The following is a 17523-nucleotide window of genomic DNA, read 5'->3' as shown; positions in this document are numbered from 1 at the left end:
CTTATAACTTCCAATATGCCACTCGCCCCCATTTATGCCTTATACCTCCCTATATGCCACTGTGCACCCTGATATGCCACTCCGCTCCCCATAAATGCCCTGCACCACCCTGAAATTCTCCCTGATTTACCACTCTGCCTCCCCCAGATATGCCACTCTGAAATTCATTATACCCCCATACACCACTCTACCTCCCCTATACACCACTCTAACTCACCCATACACCACTCTGCCTCCTCCCCCCTCCCATACACCACTCTGCCCCCTCCCCCTCCCATACTCCACTCTGGCTCCTCCACCCTCCCATACACCACTCTGGCTCCTCCCCCCTCCCATACACCGCTCTGCCTCCTCCCCTCTCCCATACACCGCTCTGCCTCCTCCCCTCTCCCATACACCGCTCTGCCTCCTCCCCCTCCCATACACAGCTCTGCCTCCTCCCCCTCCCATACTCCACTCTGCCTCCTCCCCCCTCCCATACACCACTTTGGCTCCTCCCCCTCCCATACTCCTCTCTGCCTCCTCCCCCCTCCCATACTCCACTCTGCCTCCCCCCCTCCCATACTCCACTCTGCCTACTGTCAGCAACGGAGGTTCACAAGACACAAGGGAGCCGGGTAGAGAGGCAGAGTGGCGTATGGGAGGGGGAGAAGCCAGAGTGGTGTATTGGAGGGTGGCTCCCACACACCCCTCTGACTCCTCCCCCTCCCATACACCACTCTGCCTCTCTCCCGACTCCCTGGTATTTTGTGAACCTCCGTTGCTGACAGGCACTTTCACTGCAGCTTCATAGAAGCCTCAGCGTAAGTGAAGGGCAGTAACGGAGGCTGTCTGTGCGATGCAGACCCCCACCAGCTGACAGAGAGGATGATCCTCTGCAGGAGACCTCGATTCTCTGTCAGCCGGTGGGGGTCTGCACGATGTGGGAATCCAGGTCCCCTGCAGCGTTGCGGGGGATCTGGATTCTAGTGTTATAATCCGATCTCTGTTTGAGGTCGGATTATATAAAGGATAAAATCGATAAAAATCGATTCGACTAATCGATAATGAAAATCGTTTACAATGATTTTCATTATCGATTATTATCGATTTTATCGATTAGTTGTTTCAGCCCTAATCAGCATGCACAGGAATATGCAATCCTCCTTCCCCCCCCCCCAAAAAAAATGCATTCTGAAAAAGTATTCAGAACCATTTCATTGGCATATACATGTGGAAACCTGATCTTTGTAGGTATCTTTTAGAGAAGGATAGAATTAGATGACAGATAGGAACCACTCAGGCCATCTTTTCTACTGTAAAAGACTAAGAACTTAATTAGTCCTTGGTCTTACCTTAGAATCAGGATAGCCATATGCCTATCGCATGCATCTTTAAATTCCCTTACCATGACTGTATTAACCTCTTGCACACTGTCGCTAAATTAAAAACTTCCTTACATTACATCTAAGCCTCCGACCCTCTAGTTTTAGTATACGACTTCTCATTCGTCTTCCTCTCCTGAAATAAGCTTCCCTCTTGAGTATTTAAATGTGTCTATCAGATCCCTTCTCTCTTTTCCCCTCTCCAAGTTAAAAGATGCCTTAGGTCTTTCCTGATAATTTTGTCGTGCAAGCCATTCACCATTTTCATAGTCCTTCTCTGAACTCTCTCTGGAGTATCAATAGCTCTTAATATCCTTATGGAGATGGGGGTCTACAAAACTGAATGCAATTTTCTAGGACTGCCCAAAGACAAGAATAGTTTTTCTAGCTACACAACCAAGCAGTCTACTTGCTCTTTTTAATCCTTGAAATTGTGTGGTAGTGTTATAATCTTTCTTTTATTGTCTTATTATTGTTCTTTCAGTTGATAAAGTGCTATGTAAATCTACATCAGAGTTAAAGAGCTATATAAACCTCTAGGCAACTTTTCGTTGATTGTTCTAAAGGTAGCGAACACTTCATAATCAGACCTTCTCAAACTGTGGTACTTGCCCCATGAGTAATGTGCCTTTGGCACACACGGTCATTAAGGCTCTATGTCAAATCATACAACAGTAAGACAAGTGGCATAAAACCTCTTTGCAAACACCATTCTTAGTCTGCCCATTCTTCGCGTGTATGTCCTTTAATAGTAAATACTAGTTATTGATTGGGCAGTATAATGTGGGGGAAACTAATTTAAAAAGATTAAATAAAACTGAAGCCTTAGGTGGCCCAGAATGTTATAATATGTGATTTTATGAGCACACTGAGCTCTTGCCTTTCTTTTGTGAATAATTTTAATGTTAGCAGTCAACTACAAATTATATATTGCCTTTACTGATCTTTTGAAATGCTCATATTCCTCCTTTCCTTCACAGATGTTAGCTGCCGAGCAATACAAAGTAAAACCAATATACTGCAATGCAATGAAGATGTGTTAGACGTCCTGGAGGAAAATGGCATTGTTAATGATTTTTTGCTAAATTACACCTCTGTTTTTCAAGTACCAGCTACATGACATGAACTGCTTCATTAACAATGGCACTTTATTGGCCCCATTCTCCTGCTTGCATATACGCATGGTGTAATTAAAAGAAAAATATTTCTTGATGAAAAAACATATCCAAAAACTATTAAGAGTTTTTAAAGTGCTCTTCCCAAGTACACCTTATACCTTAATAGATCAAAAGATTTGTGATTGTATTAGTTCAACAGTAAACAACTAATCTTTTTTCACCAATCTGTTAAAGTCCATTCATAACTGAGATAAATGTACTTTAACAGATTGTTGAAAAATGACTTGGTCTGGAATTTCATTTGCATAACATCATTGTAGCAACTGCTGTGGTTTTCCCCTTAAGGGGGGGGGGGGCATGGACATTTCCCATTTCAAATGTGCTGCAGAGGTTCCACCACAAGCTACAGGTCACTGATCAACATCAGATCACTGAAGAAGTTCTTTAAAGAAACCTAGAATTTATTGACCACAAGCTCTTCCAGTGATCCATGGTCCTCCTACCCTCTCCTGTGGCACTAGCTGTCCCTGCTACCAACCTCCGTACCATTTGTAAACACGTGAGCAGGGTCCTTTTTACCTCTCATATTGATTTGTCTGTAAACAAACACTATGATATAGGAGAGAGTCTTCTTCTGAAGAGACCATTTGAAATAGCCCCTTTAACCCCAAAAGTAAGCCAGGACTAGATGGCAGGGTAGGCAATCACTGCACCTTGCCCTATCATGTGGTAAAGTACAGGCAACATTATGAAGCATATGAACTAGCTTTTTAAACAGTTGTTTTGTAAACACACTGTATTTTTCAATACGCTAAACCCAGACGTGCCATTAACAAATCACATTATTTTTTAATGTCATTTTAGTAAAATTGCAGGCATATCTGTCAGATCATTATCGTATTGGCCCGATTATAGGCCGCACTTTTAGTGCAAGGATATGCAATTGGTACACCGGGACAGGTGTTTTCTTCTTTTCTTTTTCATGTAGCCGTGCTGCGGGCAAGCAGAAGGTTTAGGATCCAAATCCTCCGCAGCGCTGCAGGGGACCTGGATCCTCCTCTCTGGCAGCCGGTGGACGTCTGCGTCATGCAGACAACCCCCTTGCTGCCTGCACTTCCACCAGGGCTTCGATGGAGGAGTGCCGGCATTAAATGACCTTCCGGTGCTCCATCATAGAAGCCCCGTGGAAGTACTGGCAGCAGCAGTGGAGGTTGTCTAAGCGCATCGCGCAGACGTTCACTGGCTGCCAGAGAGGAGTATCCTCCACAGCGCTGCAGGAGATCTGGATCCTCCTCTCTGGCAGCCGGTGAACGTCTGTGCGATGCGCACAAAAAATTTCTGCAGCTGCCGGCACTTCCACCGTGGGGTTCTATGACAGGGCGCCAGCATAGAAGCCCCGGCGGAAATGCAGGCAGCGATGAGGGTTGTCTACCCGCATCGTGCAGACATCTACTGGCTACCCCCACTAGACACCAGGGAGACTGGGGATATGCATTGGTAAGCCCAGGGGGGGTAGAGTGTCATATCTAGGGAGCAGGGTGGCATATCAGGAGAGCAGAGTGGCATATCTGGGGGCCATAAACCCTATCAGGGGAGCAGAGTGGCATATCTAGGGGGCAGGGTGGCATATCAGGGGTTATAAAGCATATCAGGGGAGCAGAGTGGCATATCTATGAGTAAGGTGCATTATGAATTAAGGGGGGACCTTAAAATGGCTATTGGTTTTCCACATTTCTGTTTATATATAACATACGCTGACTAACTGCATAATAGAAAATGTTATTCCCGTTCATTAGATAAAATACTGTTTTACCATTCCACTCATGTGTATTTGTTCTCAAAAAATAAATTTTCCTTTAAAATAGCACCAAACTTGCGGTCTATAATTGGGTGCGGCCAGTAATCGAGCCAATACGGTAAACGTGAAGTGAAAAAATAATAAATAAAAAGCACCTTGTTGTATACAAGTGGAAAATTATCCACACGCTGTAGCATCAATCTTCATGAATTCCAGAATTGATTTTGGAAAGCTTATAAGGAACACTTGCCCCGAGGCCTGCCTGGCCTGTCATAACATACAGTACAATTAGTGCTTTTAGTCCTGCAGGGGTTAAGATATTCAAAATCCAAGAGGAGAGTTGCCTGGGGCTGAGTACAGCTTAGCAATGGCTCAGCATTATGAGTTTGAATTGCATAAATGAGGTAAAATGTTACAGGAACTTCTACTTAGCCTAGAGTGGTCATACTGCAGCATAAGTGATTAGACAACTTATTTAACAGAGGTGGTCCAGTCTTTTAGCAAGTAACCTTTCAACCTGTGATATCTAGTTTTTCCATACACTTTGGAGGTGGGGGGGGTAAGATGTGTTTTTAGTTGCATACTTTGTAAGCATGATTATGTCATGTACTTATACCAAAGTATCAAAACCTTGTAATAAAGGTTGTAGAGGGGAGCCATTCCAGACAATCACCTGGCTCATGGGTCCACATTCCCTTGTGCAGGTCCCTGAAAAGGATGCCACACAGACCCCACTGCCTTGAGAGGCTGTGAATACCCATGCATATAAACTTGCATTATTCTAAAACAGGAAAAAAACATAGTAGAAACTGCAGCAGTAGCTGTCCTGCTCCTCAGTGGTCCGACAACTCTTAAAACCAATACCAGTGCTTTCAGCTGCTGCGTTCTCCGAGCCAGTGCTGGAGCTAACTGAAGGTAAGTGGGAGGTAAACACATCTCCTACACAGACAAAAGCTGGGGGTGTTGAGACGATACCAGATTTTACTGGACACGTTAGAATAAAGGGACTGGAGTCTGGATCCACAGGAATTTCTATTTACTTCAGCAAACAATAGTCATTGTCAGGTGTCAGGGAACACTTTGTCAACCTCTGAGACACAAGCATTTCAAAAGTGGTCTTCCTCCAATAGGTGTCATTTCTCGTTCTGAGAGTCATAAAGTACTTTTACTACGCAAACTAGCGAAGGTCAGTGGGAGATGCTAAAATTTCCTCCTGCTTTCAATCACACAACTTAAGCACCTGCCCACAAAACCTTTTGATATTTTACTAGAGGAGGTGTTACAGTAGTCTTTGAATGAGACTAAAGATCAGTATAACTAGTACAAATGTGTATATGCACATCTTTTCGCTCGCTCTCTCTCTTTTTAACCTCTCTTCATTTCTTCTGTCTTCTTCACTCCTCTTCTCTTCCCCCTGTTTTTCTTTTCAATCTCACTCTTCTCATTCTTATCTTTCCTCTACCTCCCTTCCTCTTTTCCACCTCTTTCTTCCGTCCTCATCTCTCTCTTCTCTCACTTTATCCCTCTTTCTCTATTCCTTTCTCATCTTCTCCCCGCTCTCTTTCTTCTCTTCCTCTCTCATCATTTCTTCTCTTTCTTCCCATCTCTACCTTCTGTTTACTTTCTTCTCTCGCCCCTTTCTCTCTTTTTTCTCCCCTTTCTCTCTCTCTCTCTTTTAATACTCTCCCTGTCTTTTTTTTTTTCAAAATCAAGGTTTATTGAGTTTTTGTAGAAATTTTGGGGGTTAGGACGGGGGGGTACAGAAGGAAAGAGGGGAGGGAGGAAAAGAGGGGTATACAAGTCCATACACATCGTCGGCATATTAAAGCAGGAAATAAGCAACAACCCGCGCAGGGGTCACAACAGCAGCAGGAACAACAATGATGAGAGGAGACATAGCACTCCCAGTGAAAATTAACAAAAAGAGAAATAAAAGCACAGCGTCAACAAAATCCCCAGAGTGTGTGTGTGGCGTATCGAACAAATCACAAGTCAAGCGAAGACACATAGGAGAGCCAGTGAAACCAGGTGGCCGTGTACCTCTCCCTTTGCTTCATAGAGACCGCGGAGAGATCTTCGATCCTCCTAACGTCCTCCACCCGCGACATCCAGTCCCTGATAGGCGGGGAGCAAGTCTGCTTCCAGTACAGGGGAATGAGACCCTTGGCAGCATCCAATAAATGGCGCACGACCGAGCGCTTATAGTGTGAAATAGAGTGGGGAGTGTGGTGTAGAAGCATAGGCAGTGCTTGGAAAGGGGGAGGGGAGTCAGAGAGCTCTGAAATAACACGGTGAACCTCTTTCCAGAACGGCTGGATTTGGGGGCAGTCCCACCATAAGTGCAGCATCGTACCCACATCCCCATCACATCGCCAGCATCTATCCGAGGAGCTAGGGAACATGTCTCCCTGTCTTTTTATCACTCTCTCTTCTTTCATCCCCTTTCTTTGTCTTTCCTCTCTCATTTCTCTCTATCCTTTTACCCCTCTCAGCATCTTTCTTCTATCCCTCTCTCTCTTGCACATCTCTTTTTCTCTCACTCTCATCTCTTCGTCTTTCCCTCTCTATTCACTTTATCTCTCACCACCTCTTTTTCCCCTCTCCCTTCTCTGTTCGTCTTTTGTTTCTCCCCACTCTCTTCTCCGTCCACTCTTTCTTTTGCCTCTTTTTCTTCTCTCGATCTTGCACCCTCTTTGCTCCTTCTCTCAACCCCTCTTTTTTCTTTGTCTTTTTTATTATTATTATTTCTAGTTCCTCCTTCCCCCTTTTTTCCTTCTCTACTTTTGCCTTCCCTGCCCACACCTCTATTTGGCAGCCTCCCGCTCACCAATATCTGCACACTGATTGGACCTCCAACTTAAGCTCCACCCAGTACGACGGACAATTTCAACAGTGACAAGGCTCTTATACATTAGATACTGTTTATAGCTGACAATTCCCATCTTGACAAGGCTATTACATACATAATAACGGTTTTGTAAATGACCATCGTGAAATCATACATAGATTCTAGCCATTAGCTATTTACATTGTTTTTAACACCTTACTATTCTAATGTGTACATTTCATAGCACAATGTACAGTTGTCCCAACTGTATGTATTCATAAAGGGTTGTTCTAACCTGGTTTGCAGAAATATTTAAAACTAAGGTTACTACTTCTAGATTCCCTTTAATGTCAACAGATTCTCTGGAAGAAGCAGACTTTTCTATAGCATCCTTTTTGTACAGTATGTATGATTTTCTGAAAAAGACAAAAGGAGGATGTGTATTTCATGCCCTCAGTGGATTCTTTGCCAGTGACAATTAAACATAAGTCTTTTCACTGAAGCCGTTCACCATAATTAAAAGTTCTTGCTCAATTTCTTTTTGATGATCTAACTAGTTTTATATGCTGATGAGATTCCTCTCAGTGATGTGCTTCTCGCCCCTGGCATATCTGCTGCCCTTAATTTGTTTAAAGTGGGATTGTAACCACCTAATTAATCATTTTCTTGACCTTCAGCCTTCAGTCTTAGCCTGTTTAAAATCAAATCAGGGGATTTATGATCTGCTTATAGCAGTTATCTGCTGCCAACAGAGTTTTCTGGATAGCAAATATAGGTTTAAAAGAGTATATAGGATAAATGAGATATATTCAAATAAGATCCCTACTACAGTACATGTCAATATCCAATTATTTTTGGCATGTACTAGTTTCTCTTTCAAGGTTTAAAATTTTAGCATTTTCCCAAACCATACATTTGACACAAAACAAGCCTTCATAATGATGTTTCCAGATTGTACATATATGTATAAGAAACCCGCTATGTGTAAACAAGTAAGAGCAGCCACCTTAATCTAATTTATTTAATATACTCTCATTTATTTAATATAACCGTTTAACCAAATATCACCAAAACTAATATACTGTAAAGGTGATAGATCTCCTTTAACATGATGAAATTTGAACGCCTCCTCTATGCCAGCAGCAAGGTTGGTGATACAATACATTTAACATAAGTGCCAAATTGTATTGTAGATAAAATTAGATATGCAGAATGTGCTTAAAGGGAAAATCTCACCATTTAATAAAGCATAAAGGTCCTTACCTTACAGGGAACCTTCAGCCACCATATGCATTTTCATGTGGTCTGTTTTGCAAATGCATGGGGGGATTCTGCAGAATCCCTCCAAATACATTTGCCCCTTTACCCACCTCCCAGCTAACTGCCCTGCAGGAGATGCATTCGGCCCTGGGATACAGTCACCTCAATCTGCATAATTAAAGTATTCCCATTAATTACAAATGAATCACGTCACTGCCACCGATAGGCTGCTTAAGCTGTCTGTCAGGGACAGAGATACTCCCACTGATTTAATTTGAAGTACTATACTGCTACATGGAGGAAGAAAAAATATTTTGTACTATGGCTGTAAACTCTTTTCTGTCATTTTGAAAAAATGCATATTTTTCCAGGCGTTCACATGGTACGTTAAAATGTATTCTTCATACTGCAGACAGTTGCAGGAAGCCTGGCGTAAACTTTATTGTATGAGGCCGCCTCGTGTCGATCCCAGGGACATGTCGATCCCAGATTCTGGGCATGCTCACTCCTATTCAACTGTACTACTTTGATTATTTACTAAGGCAGGTGCACTTTGACACACACATTTATTCACACACTTTGTGATTTAGTGATATATAAAATTTAATAAATACATATTACATGATATATTATTTATTATGCCAAACAAATGATCGACAGAAATGTATTGAAATTAGTTATTGCTACTAATCCTTCTGACTTCTGTTTCCAGTTGAATAGCACATATTCGTTCCTTTCCTCTCTGAGGCTGAACCACCTAGTGAGAAAGAAGGAATGAACGGTCAGTTTTATACTCGTCCAGATTAGGGCTGCAACTAACGATTATTTTCATAATCGATTAGTCGGCTGATTATTTTTTCAATTAATCGAATAAAAAAAAACAAATATGCAAATTTACCGTTTATTTAAAATAATGTAATGAACAAACTGGGTTTTAAAAACAATCAGAATAAAAAATGTAAAATTTACATTACACTGACCCTTTTATCTTTATCACAATGATTGAGAAAAAAGCATTTCTTGTTTTTATTTCCCTTCCTTTGCCACATCTGACCCCAGGCATGCCACTCTGCCCCCAAGATATGTCTTATACCTCCTATATGCCACTGTGCCCCCGACACGACTTATACTCCCCTATGTGCTACTGTGCCCCCTGATATGCCTTATACCCCCCTATATGCACTCCATCCCCAGAAATGCCTTATACCCCCTATATGCCACTGTGTCCTCCGATATGCCTTATATCCCCCTTAATGCCACTGTGCCCTCCGATATGCCTTATATCCCCCTATATGCCACTGTACCCCCAGATACACCTTACACCCCCCTGACACGCCACTCTGCCCCCCTGATCCGCCACTCTGCCCCCCCATACCCCTGGTGTCTAGTGGGGGCAGCCGGTGAACCTCCGCTGCTGGCCGGCACTTTCACTAGAGCTGACCACCTGAACCACCGGAAGGTCATGCCTGACCACCAGAAGGTCATGTGAAGCCGGTGCTCCATCAGCGGAAGTGAAGGGCAGTAGCGGAGGTTGTCTACGCGCATCGCACAGACGCACACCGGCTGCCAGAGAAGAGGTTACAGGTCCCCTGCAGCGCTGTGGGGATCTGAATTTTAGTGTTATAACGCAAGCTCTATTTGAGGTCGGATTATAAAACAAGGGGTATTTTTCAGAGCATTTGCTCTCATTTTATAGTTGATAAAATCGATTATTATCAATTTTATCGATTAGCTTTTGCAGCCCTAGTCCAGATGAAGCAAAGATCAGAAGGATTTGTAAGCAACACATTTGAACATCCTAACACCCGAGGCAACAATCTATGTTATAGCTTGTTATACTTAAGACAAAATGAGTGATTATTTGTTTCAAACTAGCTTTAATTCTGAAATGTAAAACATAATATTTTTCTTCACGTTTACACAGAAACATATTAAGATGGAGATTCAAGTAGAATATAGTTTAACTGGACCAGACCACCCCAAGGACTTTGTAAAGGCAGACCTAAAGTTAAACTAGCGTATCACAAAAAAACTGTGGAAACTTTTGGAAGTTGCATAATCTACACATTCTGAGAACACTGTTAATAAAATTACCATAAAATGGGGAACCATCACACTCACAGCTTTACCATAATGCATTATTAAAACTACCTATAGCTTATGCAACATTGTAATTTGGTGCGAAAGAAATCAAGTGGCCTGTACAGACCCGTGAACCCCTTAAACACTCCTGGGATGAATTGGAACAACGATTGCCTCCAACATCTGACCTCACAAATGCTCTTTTAGCTTAATGGGAACAAATTCCCACAGACACTCTCTAATGCTCATGGTTTTGGAATGGAATCTCCAACAAGCTCATACAGGAGAGGCGGCCAGGTGTCCACGTACTTTTGGTCATATAGTTTTTCTAAAAAAGCTCTCTCCTTGAAAACCACAATATATAAATTGTGTGGGCACACAATGGAAAAGGGGAATTGCGACTGAACAAAGATATGGGGGGGGGGGAGCTCCTGTCACTAAAGGGAGGGTATGGCAATGTATTGTACCAGCATGTTTATTCACCTAGAAATAAACTGTTTAATCTGCAAACTATTCTTAATGTTAACAACATTATCTGATTGTTGTCTTTAAATCAGTGTAATTGTTTTTAAATTATTTGGTTCTCACTTGGAGAAACTTGGCACGACTAGTCTCTTTCTGAACCTGAACCTCTCTCTATTATCAGAATTGCTAGAACCAGCTGATCCGTTTCAACAAAAAGAGGTCACAGCAGCTGGAGCTACAGCTTCTCCCAAAAGCAAGTGGCTTTTATGGCTCCCTCAACAGGTGCAGGTCCTTACCGCTTACATTATACACTACAGTGAAGGGTATACATGATTTGGAAAGGTGACAGATCCTGTCTTCAGCACCATCTAATGGGCAAATTGAAGTTTGATTTTCTTCAAGAACTACAACAAAAATAACCCTTAAGTACTGAAAGTATGTGAAGCACACGCTCTAAAAATATAGGTTTTTAAGGGGTCATGAGGGGCAGGAGAGAAAAACATATAACTTACAATTAATGTTTTCATTAACATGCTAATGCTGCGCAGTAATACAATGCGCTGGTTTTCACGGCTTTACTATCAAACCTCTGGCCCGGCGCTATTAATTCACAGCAGTCTCAAAAGGGTTATGAATGACACGCTGTAATCTGTTACTAAGCAGCTGACAAATAATGTCAAACGCTAATGAGGCTCGAATTGGAAATCAATGGCACAACACCGTTTTTGTTAAATGAAACAGAAAATTTAAAGGACCTGATCAATTTCCCTCACTATTGTCACACGCTGGCACGAGAACTTAAGAATTTGTTTTTCTGACTAGGAAAACATTTGTACACTTTATGGAGCATAATCTGAAAGATGGCAGACGTGGCCATTCAAAAGATTACTCCTCATAAAAAGAGAGTTTTGGTAAATTCAAGAAAGTCTTTCATTTATCACAGGGAAAGCGGCAGGAAGTTCCGTTACATAACATTATAAATTTTTTTAAGAATCACGAGGTCTAACTGTGAATAAAAGACATACATCAATAGGGTTGTGGCGTAAAGATGTTTCTGTAGTGAATATTGACAAACTAATGTTAATACTCTTTGTGAAAGACGTGGACTTTAGGGGCCTCTGGGGAATGCTGGGGAGGCCATGTTGTTTGAGAAGCTCCATTTTGTCTTTATGTGTATTAACATTTGTTGGAACGTGAGATTGCTGGTACCAGGTTTTCCTTTAAGTCATTACGAATCTGCCCAGCTTCTTCCAGCTCAAAGCCTGAAGCATCCCACTGTAGTGCTAGTAATTATTTCTGAGTTAACTGCTTGTCTAACGAAACCGGGTGTTTCTTAATACTCCTGTATGACGTTATTAAGTAATATCTTTTTGGCTACTGGTTAGACAGTTCGCTAAGATATGTAACATGCATAGTACAATGTGTCAATCATATTAAAATTGTTAATTGTATAAATATCTGAGGTGGAACTGCCCACCCCAGAGATCCATATTTGATTTCTCCTTGTGTTCTTGTAATAAACTCACCTACTGTATCACTGAACATTGTGGCTGAAGCTTTAACTTGAAAGTGTCCTAAAATGCAAATGCTAATTCAATAAAGAAAATATTAGAGGAGCATCCTACTGGGAAACACAACAGAACTAAAAAATCAGTCACCTACACCAAATGATATTTAGTCTAAAAGCGGAAAACTCTAATTCTATGACTTAAGCTTTACTAAATATATATGTTAAAAAATAATTTAAAAAAACCCAAAATCTTTATAATTAACCTTACTGGTTTACAATGCTTCCACTGTGCATAACTATGCAGATAACACCATAAGCTACACTAAAATCTGTATTACACGACCAGTCTGCAAAGGTTGAAGGCTATATGGATAAAAACAAATTATTCCTAAACACTGACATAACTGTCTCAATGCTTTTCAGACAAAAAAAAAATTACAATCTAGACAACCCCCATTTGGACATCAAAACAACATTATAACCTCAAATTGGCCCCTGGGTATATCTGGGCATGTGGGTAGATCCCAAAGTCTCATTTAGTCTTCTCATTGACAAAATATCCACAAAGCTGTTCATCCGTTAACACAAATCCACCCTGATAAACGGAACATCACTCTCCAATCTGAGTAACCCGTCGTTGTGATATGCTGGCTTAACCGGCTACACCTTGAATTCAGACGTACTCTTCAACTTTTATGTTTAGTGAACAACCACTTCCCCTGTAAACATGCAACAGCGTACTCATGGCCCTTCCCCTACAGAGCCCCCCAGTGTGGAATAACCTTCCAGAAACCATTAAATCTTCCTTGTTTGTGATCCACATTGTGTTTAGCATCCAAACGTTATTGCATTAACCGTTACTGTTATTTTTATTTTGTAGCTCTAGTTTATAACGTTTATGCATATGTTCCTTCTATAACTGCACATGTCAATGCCCTCCAGGACATACTTGAAAAAGCGAGAAATCTAAATGTATTTTTCCAGGTTAAGTATTTTGTAGATAAGTTCTGCTGAAGTGCACCAACGACAGAGCGATGGAGGGAGGAAGGACAATAAAGAAACTGTGGGAGAGCAGAAATGTTCCTGCAACCAAGATATGAAAACCTCAGAAAAAACTCAGATTGCTATATAAGTAATGTTGTGTTTTCAGGGAAAAGAAAATTAAGCAGTTTCTATGCATTTCCTCAAGTCTGATAACCACAAAATCCAATTAAAAAGGTTCAGCAGGCTCTTTGTGTTGCTGTGGTAACATAGCTATAGAAATCTGAATATCATCTGAATTCACGAACCATGTGATATAACAAGAGAATGAAGAGTGGACAAAGAACTACCAGGACCATACCAACGTATGCAATCAGGCAGGTCGTTCTTAGCACCAAGTGTCTGGGGTGATGGGCAGTGGCGTGTTCCAGGTACAAGGTGCTGGCAGCCCTAGAGATGTAAAATTCCCAAACATTTTGAAGCCATGGAAGAAAGAACGTTTTTCCCCCAGAAAAAAATTGAAATTTTCTCATTGAAACATTGAAAATAAATGGAGAAGCTTTAAAAATTGAAAATAATTTTGTTACACTGGGAAGATGAAATGCAGTGTATATGAAAGTGTTATGCTTGAAATAATAGTACAGCTGATTCAGTGAATAATAAACTAAATTTGCTTTTTAAAACATTATTGTTTGTTACAAACAGAACAAGGTCTGTATATGTTAAGAAGGTTTTAGCTATACATGAGAACAGGATGTTGGTCTCACCATTTTACTGAGAGGAGGAAAAGAAAAACCGATTACTGGCCAGACTATCGGTAAACATTACACTGTGATGGGGGAGAACATTAATACGAATCATTTAGCTAAAGGTTATACAGATGATCTACTTTATGAGACAAATTTAACCTCTTGCTTGCCAATTAAGGCCTAACCGAGAGGAGAGAAACAACCGACTTCCGTATACCAAGAAGATGGAGCCCTGCCACAACCAAACCGAAGCCTTTTTCCCTGCAGCGCCCTTAGAGACATAAATGCATATTGCTCTTTGAGAATTGCATTTTCAGTATTGGAATCGTATTCCAGGACTTATTTGAGAGAACTTCCAATAATTTGAGACTTTATATAAAGTCTCAGAAGTGTTTCATGAAAAGTCTTATATATATATATATATATATATATATATATATATATATATATATATATATGCATAGTTTGAATACCATGTCATAAGCATATTATTTATTATTGTAAAAGATCATATTTCACACTATATTTTTTTCAATTTTTCCAGAAAAAAAACAAAACAAAAATGGCTTTGGAAGAAAACACAGTTTTTTCCCCCAATCCCCCCCCCCAGACCTTCCCATCACTAGGCAGCCCTTGGACAACTTTGTTAGGGGAAGGTTGTCCTTTTGGGACCCAAATCCCTGTGCTCCCTCTTTTTCTCTTGATCAGAATAGATGTTCACAGTTGTCAAGAATATTAGCAATCTCTCAAGATTGTAAGTTTGCGAGCAGGGCTCTCTCCACCTAATGTATCGGTTTGTCTTAGTCTGTTAATATATTATATTGTTGGCGTTATATAAATAAACAATAATAATAATAATGCTTTTCAGGGTTTTTAACAACCTTCATAAGCTCAAAGCTTTCCCAGGTATGGCTAAAACACTGCACAGTCCCACATGGTCCATATTTAGCGCCAGTTTGGGCTACAACCAATCAAAGGAAAGCCCACATGCATGAGCCTGCAAGCATAGTCTCTCATTACTAGGGAGCTACTATGGAAGCCAGCATTGGAGCTGGCTGGTGGTGAGCATCCTGCGCATGAGAACTGCTGAACAGTAGATGCATTCAATGGAACACATCTCCTGCAAGGCAAACATCTGAGGAGCGGGGAAAGAGAGTAAATACACGAAGAAGAATTCTGAACACTCTTATTCATGATGCATTTTTGTATATTCACATTACAGTTTCTTTTCAAATAGCAAATTCAGTTTTACATGAATCTATTTTCCAAACTGAATAAAACAGAAAACATGGTGATAACAACCGAATAAACACATTTTTCTGTTACTTCCACTAGCAGGCCAATACACAGTCCACTTCTTTGTGTTTCCTTGCTAGCCTGGTAAAATGGGAAGCTGGGTTAAGAACAGCTGCAAGGCTCCGATTAGGGCACCGCAGGCACAGATTTTGAGTCAGCTGATGAGTTTGTATACCGATTAGCACAAAAACCTGTGAAACCCAGGGCAAAGCACTCCACGTACACTCGCACAATGAGTTCTTACCTGACTGGGTACCATTCCATAACGGATGCCTCATACATTTCAGGACACATCTCCTCATACCTGAACACAGGCTGTAAAGTTAAGGGAGAGGAAAAATACATGAGAAATACATTTAAAAAATGTCCCTGTTTTCCCACCACTTAGCTATTTTCCATGCGAGAGATGTGTTCAAGCAAACACACGCGATATACTAGCACACGATACCCATAACTGGGAATTTCTGGGCTTCCGGCTACCCGGAGGCTTCCCTTGCGGGACGCGGCCAGGCCTGGCCACTGACGTCAGCAGGTGGGTGGTCCCGTGACGCCGGTGGGAATTCCCCCTGATGACAGTGGGAGGTCCAGCTGATGTCAGTGGGAGTTCCCCTGACATCAGTGGGCGGTCCTGCTGACTTCGGGGGTATCCGCTGACGCCAGGGGCATTCCCACCGATGTCAGCGGGAGACACCCCCATTTAAAAGGAAACTGGGCGGGGAGCAGGGCGTGTCAAGACCCCACTCCGGCGACTCGGAGGATTCAGATCTTGACCCGGAGAACCAGATCTAATGAGACCCTCCACTGCACACAAGATTTCAGTGGGAGAAATACCTGCAAAGGAGGGAATCATCACACCGCAGAGGAGCTGTACCTTTCTTTAACTTTTTTAAAGCATCCATATTAAAGCGCTCATAAAGTACTTTAATATTACACTTATTTATATAGCACAAGCAGATTCTGTAGCGCTGTTACCACAGTCGGTAAAATCATTTCAAATCACACCCGGTAACAAACTGGTACAAAAGGAGAAGAGGGCCCCGATCTTGCCAGCTTACAATACGCATTCTTCTTTTGATGTGGCTGCCTGGGACATTAAACTGTCCTTTTAATTTAGCATTTCTGTAACTAAACGCAGCATTAGAAACACATCCCTGGTATTGTTGAATGTCCAAATATTCCCCTAAATAATTCTAAAATCATATACAATTTTTACCAACCAAAAGTGGGCACTACTCATTCTTCACATACAAGAATAAAACGCTGACCTGGTAAGGGTCATTTGCTTAAAGTACTACAGAGTCTAATCGTTTGGTCTAAAAATACGCTGATGCAAACTACAATGTTGTAGAAATGAACTTCACACTTAAATATGTGGATGTCAGCTTTATTTGCCAAAGATGGACTTGGCAGGAGCATTTGCTGGAGAGTTGTGTTTTTTAATTGCCTAAACTCACTTGGCTCATGGCCTTCTGTGGCTAACTTCATTGCAAGAATGGCTAACTTATCCTGCATAAAAAAAGTTAATTGAGCAAGGTGGCTTTATTGCTGATTTAAACATGCTTTATACAAGGCCGCTCAAGCTATCCATTTAGCAGAATCTCAGTGGGATTGGCCCTTTATAAGTAAAGCGCAGTCGGTGGCATTAACTGCAACTCTCTGTTTAGTGAATAGCAGGTTATCTGCCGCCACATTCCATGTTTCCAGTCATTAGAATTCAACTATGATATACTAGTGAGTAAAGCTCCAAACCGTGTGACCCTAAAGCTTTCCCCACAGGGGGTCAAATCCCTTAGTGTCCCCAGGCCCTTCGGTACACATACTGAGAATTACTAACTCGTGTGCACGGTTTGCCTCGTAAAGCCATCATGTGACACCACAAACCAGCGAATTCATTAAACGCTTTTAACCAGGCGTAAATATACGGATTGATGTGTATTTATTATGCAGACAAGCCAAGCGGTGCGCACTCACAGAAACTCTGACGTTAACATCATGACAAGTGAACTGTCTCAATGCGAAGGTCTCCCCCTCCGCTGTCTTCGTACGGGAAAGTTTACATGCGCCAATCACACG

The 17523-nt window shown here is 41.6% G+C and overlaps 1 protein-coding gene across 2 annotated transcripts in view; it reads right to left on the bottom strand.

The window, feature by feature from the left end:
• Positions 1-17523, bottom strand: part of FARS2 (phenylalanyl-tRNA synthetase 2, mitochondrial) — a 147406-nt gene extending 129883 nt beyond the window's left edge. Inside the window, exons 1-2 of one of the 2 annotated variants that reach the window (XM_053468219.1) lie at positions 17422-17523; positions 15695-15765 (exon numbers count right to left, since the gene is read on the bottom strand). In XM_053468219.1, coding sequence (XP_053324194.1) covers positions 15695-15765; positions 17422-17444 — 94 coding nt within the window. In that variant the 5' untranslated portion in view covers positions 17445-17523. The remainder of the gene's footprint in view (positions 1-15694; positions 15766-17421) is intronic. The other variant, XM_053468220.1, reaches the window with a different exon arrangement.

This window comes from Spea bombifrons, chromosome 5, assembly GCF_027358695.1.
Source record: "Spea bombifrons isolate aSpeBom1 chromosome 5, aSpeBom1.2.pri, whole genome shotgun sequence".
Lineage (NCBI taxonomy): Eukaryota > Metazoa > Chordata > Amphibia > Anura > Pelobatidae > Spea > Spea bombifrons.
The sequence above is the reverse complement of the archived record's forward strand: the minus strand, read 5'-3'. Positions and strand labels throughout refer to the sequence as shown.